The following is a 6,018-nucleotide window of genomic DNA, read 5'->3' on the forward strand; positions in this document are numbered from 1 at the left end:
TGAAGGAAGGGAGGGAGGGCAGGTGAAGAGAGAGAGAGAAAGTAAGAAAGAAAAAGAAAGGTAAAGGAAAGAAGGAGTGGAAGGAAAGAAAGAAAGAAAGAAAGAAAGAAAGAAAGAAAAAGAAAGAAAGAACCAGACCTTTAACATGGGAACTATGTCCCCATTATCCCCACAAGCTGCTTTTTGCAAGACCTTCTCAGCCTCCCCCCCCCATCCAAAAAGCAGAAGTCCCAACCCCTTCTCTGCCCCCTCCCTCCCTTATCCGTTCTGTGCCCCTTCTGTGCCCCCCTCCTCTGAGCAAGGTTTCCTTTTCTGGAAATCCACCCCGGGTTTTTTTTGGGTGAGTCAGCCAATGAGGGTCAGGGAAGGGCTGAGTGTGGGGGGAGGGGAGGTATAAAAGGCAGGGGGAAAGTGGCCGGAGGTCACTTGTGCAGATATCCCCACCATGCAGACCGGCTGGGGCACGCTCCTGTTGATGCTCGGCCTTGCGCTGAGCACCACCGGTGGGAATGCAGAGGAGGGAGCCCCCAGTGGCCAGGATGCCCTTTCCTCAGCTGTCGAGTGGTACAATCGGAACTCGGGACTGGATTCCGCCTTCCGGCTGTTGCAAATCAAATCTCCCCTGGACGGGGTAAGTTTGAACCCCCGTCCCTGTTTTCTGACCCAGGGGTTGTTCAGCTAGCCGAGCCCAGCCACAGACATCTGCATTGCGGAATGGCTGGAATTTACAGACCGTCCTCGACTTACGACCGTATTGGTGCTCGGGGGTGGGAAAGGTTGCTAAGTGAGTCGGTTGAGTTGCATTTGTGGGGGAGGTGATTAAGCGGGTTGAGGGCCCCATTTTACTTTTTTTGGGGGGGGGTGCAGCGGCCATTAAGCGAATGCCATTGTCCTTAAGTGAATCCAGTTTTCCCGGAAACGGGTAGAAAAACCATCAAAAATTATCAGTCCGGTGATGGCAACCGTCGTAAATACGAGTCGGTAGCCAAGTGCTCTGAAGGCGATCACCAGACTGAAGGGTGTGTGAGATTTGACTCTCAGAGTTTAGGAAACACGTTAAGAATAATTTTTTTCGGGAAGATCGGCTGTTATTTGTAACCGTCGCTAAGCGAGCAGTCGCTAAGCAAGGACTGCTTCTCTTTTTCCTCTACTGGCTCCAGGAACCTCCGAATCCAGATCTTCAGAAGCTGGAAGTGATCCTGAAGGAGACCACGTGTCCAAATTCCGGGGATTTGAACCTGGACGATTGTGACTTTAATGAACACGGGGTGAGTTTTCTGCCTCTCGTTTCTCTCCAACCGGGACAAAATGAACAATTCAACACAAAATTCTCTTGCACAATTCTGTAAGTCACGCTTCCTCTTCCATTGCTGCCCCCTCTTCGTTTCGCACGGGAGAACCTCGGGAAAATCCCGCTCGTGGTGGGGAAACACACACACAAACACCCCCTCAGTCCTCGACTTATGACTACAGCTGAGTTATGTGACACTAGTTTTGTCCCCATTTTTCGACTTTTCCAGACACGGTTGTTAAGTGGACCACTGCAGTTAATTAAGTTAATGATGTGGCCGTTAAATGAATCTGGCTTCCCCTTTGACTTTGCTGGTCGCAAAAGGGGATCGCTGTGACCGTCGTAAATGTGAGTCAGTTGACAAGAGCCTGAATTTTGATCACGTGAGCCTGGGGGGGGAGTGCTGCAATGATCGTAAGTGTGAAAAATGGTCATAAGTCCGTTCTTTTTCAGCGCCATTGTATCTTTGAGTGGTTACTGGATGAATTGTTGTAAGGTGAGAACTACCTGTGCTTCTTGAATTTTTAATTATTTTTATTTATTACATTTAAGAGCTGATACTTTGATTCGGGAATAGAAAGAGAATTAAGTTCCTAAGATGGGAGCAGATGCAGTTTTCCCTTGACTTACGGCCATTTAACGACCATTCAAAGATGGTAAATAAAAGTGACTGACTGGTCCTCACACTTATGACCACTGCAGCATCCCCATGGTCACACGATCAACTGGCATGTAAGATGGTCCTTGCCTTATAACCATTCATTTAGTGACCGTTCTAAGTTACAACACCACAATAAAAAAGTGTTTTCTATTTTTCACAGTTACGACCGTTACGGCACCCCCATATTCACGTGATAAAAATTCAGACACTTGGCAGCTGACTCACATTTATGACCGGCACAGTATGCTGGGGGTGTTGTTGTTCGAACCTACTCGGTGGGCGTGGCCTCCTTTGTGGGAGTGGCTTGCCACACATGTGACCGGATGGGAGTGGCTTGCTAATGCTGCCACCGCCGCTACGGCCACTGCCGCTAACGCCATCCCCCTACCCGCCTTCGGCCGCGTAGTGCACGCAAGCCTGCGGCTTTTGCAAGGGAAGGCCTGGAGGCCTTCCCTCGCGAAAGCTAGGCTGCCGCCCCCCCACTTCAGCCGCTACCGCCGCTACTGCCGCTACCACCGCCACTACCGCCACTACCGCCGCCACTACCGCTTCAGTTGCTACCACCACCGCCGCTAATGCCGCCGCTACCGCCGCCCCCATACCCAGCTTCAGCTGCGTAGTGCACGCGAGCCTAGCTCGCGAAAGCTAGGCTGCCGCCCCCCCCACTTCAGCCGCTAACGCCGCCGCCACCACTAACGCCACCGCTACCGCTGCCCCCTCACCCAGCTTCGGCCGCGTAGTGCACGCAAGCCCACAGCTTTCGTGAGCGAAGGCCTGGAGGCCTTCCCTCACGAAAGCTGGGCTGCCGCCACCCACCCGAAGCCTCCCGAGTCCCGCTGCTGGGGCTTTGTTGCTTACCTGAGGGGGAAGCAGCAAACGAAGGCCGAAGGGAATTTTCAAATGGAGGTCAAGCGCAAAAAAAGCTTCGCTTCGCCTCCAGCCCGCTCACTGATTGGCTGGACTCCAGCCAATCAGTGAGCGGCAGGCTGGGCTTAGTGCAGACGGGTGGGGGAGTGGGGGAGCGAGGGAGCGAGTTGCGGATGGGCGGGGGAATGAGCAAGTGAGCTGCGACGCGCCGGCAAAAGGGCGCTTTGCAGCGACAGGGGCCAGGACCGGTACAGGCGTTCCCGGAAGTTAATTACTTCCGGGTTCACCGACGAACCGGTTCGTGCGAACCGGTGCGAACCGGGAGGAACCCACCCCTGCTGTGGCAGCCTAAAACGAAGCTCAGGAGCCCATTTTCATTCGAAGAAGGTTGCAGGAGGCTCAGGAGCCCGTTTTCGCTGCCACGGCAGTCCTGTGGGCCAGATCTAAGTACCCTGCACCCCGGGCCTTGAGTTTGATAGCCCTGCTTTAGATGCTAAAAAATCACCGCGCGATTTAGAACGGGCCACTGTCACCGAGCCCCAGCCTACCTCACAAGGTTGTGGTTGACGCCAAGGAAGAACCCGTCTCTGTCTTCTATTTCTTGGATACAGGTGGTGAAAGAGTGTTCTGCAAGTTCCTCGGCCCAGCCCGGATCCGGCATCCTCCAGATCAAGTGTGACACGGTCACTCAAGGGGTGAGTTTCCTGGGAAAATGAAATCCTTTTTAAGGCACCCAATGGCACCGCTCACAAAACCCTTCCGTTGCATTAAGGGTAGTCCGTGACTTACAACCTTTCGTTTAGTGACTGATCAAAGTTATAACGGCATAGAGGGAGGGGAAGGGGGGAGGGGATTTAGCGCCTATGAAGCCTTGATGCACATATGTGGGTGGCCTGCTGTTTTGTGACTGGTGTCTTGATGTAATTGCCAGAGTTGTGAGCACTTCGATTGCTGGAGGTTTTCCACAAAAAGATTGGACAGCCAGTTGTCTGAAATGGTTGAAGGTCTCCTGTTTTGGGCAGGGGGTTGGACTAGAAGACCTCCAAGGTCCCTTACGGTCGTAGGATTCCATGTAATTCTATGCCCCATCAGCTAAACAATGGAAGGGCCAAGGGGAAGCCCTGGATGGGCTTTGGGGCATCTGTTGCTGGATATCCGAGTGCAGGAAACCCTCAGAAGAAGATCTGGAGAAACTGCTTGAAGGTCTCAGTTCTTCTCATGTGACCCCCCATCCTCCATTCCTTCACGGATCCCACCAATAACCTCCCTAGAGACAGGGAATTCTAGTCCCACTACTACAGGCATGAAAGCTGGCTGGGTGACTTTGGGCAAATCAAGAAGAGATGGTGAGTTCTAGTCCTGCCTTAGGCATGACAGCTGCTTGGAAGACTTTGAGTCCATCATAAGACCCAGGGAGTTCTAGTTCCCCCTTTGGCACAAAAGGCAGCTGGGTAACTTTGGGCTGGTCACCAGGAGATGGTGAGTTCTAGTCCCCTTCCCATCTCTGGCGTTCTTCCTCCTCCTCCTCCTCCTCCCACCTCCCCTTCCCCTTCTCTGGTGTTTTTATTGATTGATAAATTGAGTCCTTTCTTCTTCCTCTTCCTCTTCTTCTTCTTCTTCTTCCTCTCCTCCTCCTCCTCCTCCTCCTCCTCCCACCGTTCCTTCCCCTTCTCCGGTGTTTCTTCTTCTTCTTCTTCCTCTTCCTCTTCTTCTTCTGCTCCTCCTCCTCCTCCCACCTCCCCTTCCCCTTCTCCGGTGTTTTTATTGATTGATAAATTGAGTCCTTTCTTCTTCCTCTTCCTCTTCCTCTTCCTCTTCTTCCTCTTCCTCTTCTTCTTCTTCTTCCTCCTCCTCCTCCTCCTCCTCCCACCTCCCCTTCCCCTTCTCTGGTGTTTTTATTGATTGATAAATTGAGTCCTTTCTTCTTCCTCTTCCTCTTCTTCTTCTTCCTCTCCTCCTCCTCCTCCTCCTCCTCCTCCTCCTCCTCCTCCTCCTCCCACCGTTCCTTCCCCTTCTCCGGTGTTTCTTCTTCTTCTTCTTCCTCTTCCTCTTCTTCTTCTGCTCCTCCTCCTCCTCCCACCTCCCCTTCCCCTTCTCCGGTGTTTTTATTGATTGATAAATTGAGTCCTTTCTTCTTCCTCTTCCTCTTCCTCTTCTTCCTCTTCCTCTTCCTCTTCCTCTTCTTCTTCTTCTTCCTCCTCCTCCTCCTCCTCCTCCTCCCACCATTCCTTCCCCTTCTCCGGTGTTTTTATTGATTGATAAATTGAGTCCTTTCTTCTTCTTCCTCCTCCTCCTCCTCCTTCTCCTCCTCCTCCTCCTCTTCTCCTCCTCCTCTTCCTCCTCCTCTTCCTCTTCCTCTTCTCCTCCTCCTCCTCCTCCTCCTCCTCCTCCTCCTCCTCCTGTCAAAACCAGCTGAAGGACTCTTGATGAACTTCTGGTCTCCCAAGGTTCTTCCAAGGAAGACTCACACACCCACCCACCCGCCCTTTCCTCTCTTCCTCCCCTTCTTCTCCCCTCCAGAATCGTCGGGTCAAACGGCGGAGTAAAATCCGCAAGGGCCTCAGGAAGCTGAAAAGGTTACTCACAGGAGGCGGGTCGCTCATCGCTCACGCTAGGCCAAGATGGCATTTCGTGTGAGGAGGAGATGCTCCTTCTGGCGTGGCCCCGTCTGGCCCAGAGGTTCTCGTGCCCCGGAAGAAGCCCCCCAAGGGAAGATGCTGAGGTGGCCTTCACAACTGCACCTTCTCCCTGGTCCTTGGAAGTCCTCGGGAGGAACTCCTCCTCCTCCGTCCCTCCTCCGTCTTCTTGACGTCCTTCCTAATAAACTTCTCTGTTGCGCTCATCTCTGCGTCCTCGGCTTACGACCACAATTGAGCCCAAAATTTATCTTGCTAAGCGGGACATTTTTAAAGTGAGCTTCGCCCCGTTTTACGACCTTTCCGGCCACAGTCGTTAAGCGAATCAGCGCAGGTTTTTCAGCTAGTCACACGGTCGTTAAGTGAACCTGGCTTTCCCCGTTGACTTTGCTCGTCAGGTCACAAAAGCGGAGCACGTGACCCTCAGGTACCATCAGCTGCCAAGTGTCTCGAATTTTGATCACGTGACCGTGAGGAATGCTGCAACGGTCGTAAGTGTGGAAAACTGTCATAACTCACTTTTTTCACTGTTGCTGTAACTTTGAATGGTCGCTAAACAAACC

General features: G+C 52.6%; 1 protein-coding gene across 1 annotated transcript; it reads left to right on the forward strand.

The window, feature by feature from the left end:
• Nucleotides 1-442: 442 nt before the first annotated feature.
• LOC106545366 (cathelicidin-6-like) lies at nucleotides 443-5,572 on the forward strand. The gene is made up of 4 exons (XM_087712383.1): nucleotides 443-631; nucleotides 1,161-1,268; nucleotides 3,431-3,514; nucleotides 5,340-5,572. The coding sequence occupies exons 1-4, from the start codon at nucleotides 446-448 to the stop codon at nucleotides 5,454-5,456; spliced, it is 495 nt and encodes a 164-aa protein (XP_087568509.1). The 5' UTR covers nucleotides 443-445; the 3' UTR covers nucleotides 5,457-5,572.
• The last annotated feature ends 446 nt before the right edge of the window (nucleotides 5,573-6,018 follow it).

The sequence above is a fragment of the Thamnophis sirtalis genome, unplaced genomic scaffold (genome assembly GCF_051295495.1).
Source record: "Thamnophis sirtalis isolate CommonGarterSnake01/CBP01778 unplaced genomic scaffold, rThaSir2_p1.2 scaffold_4, whole genome shotgun sequence".
In the NCBI taxonomy this organism is placed as follows: Eukaryota; Metazoa; Chordata; class Lepidosauria; order Squamata; family Natricidae; genus Thamnophis; species Thamnophis sirtalis.

Excerpts from the sequence above, each read along its gene's own strand:
- LOC106545366 (XM_087712383.1), top strand. The coding sequence starts at position 446 with ATGCAGACCGGCTGGGGCACGCTCCTGTTGATGCTCGGCCTTGCGCTG. Across the intron at positions 1,269-3,430 it reads GTGACTTTAATGAACACGGG|GTGGTGAAAGAGTGTTCTGC; the intron begins GTGAGTTTTCTG and ends TCTTGGATACAG. Across the intron at positions 3,515-5,339 it reads GTGACACGGTCACTCAAGGG|AATCGTCGGGTCAAACGGCG; the intron begins GTGAGTTTCCTG and ends TCTCCCCTCCAG.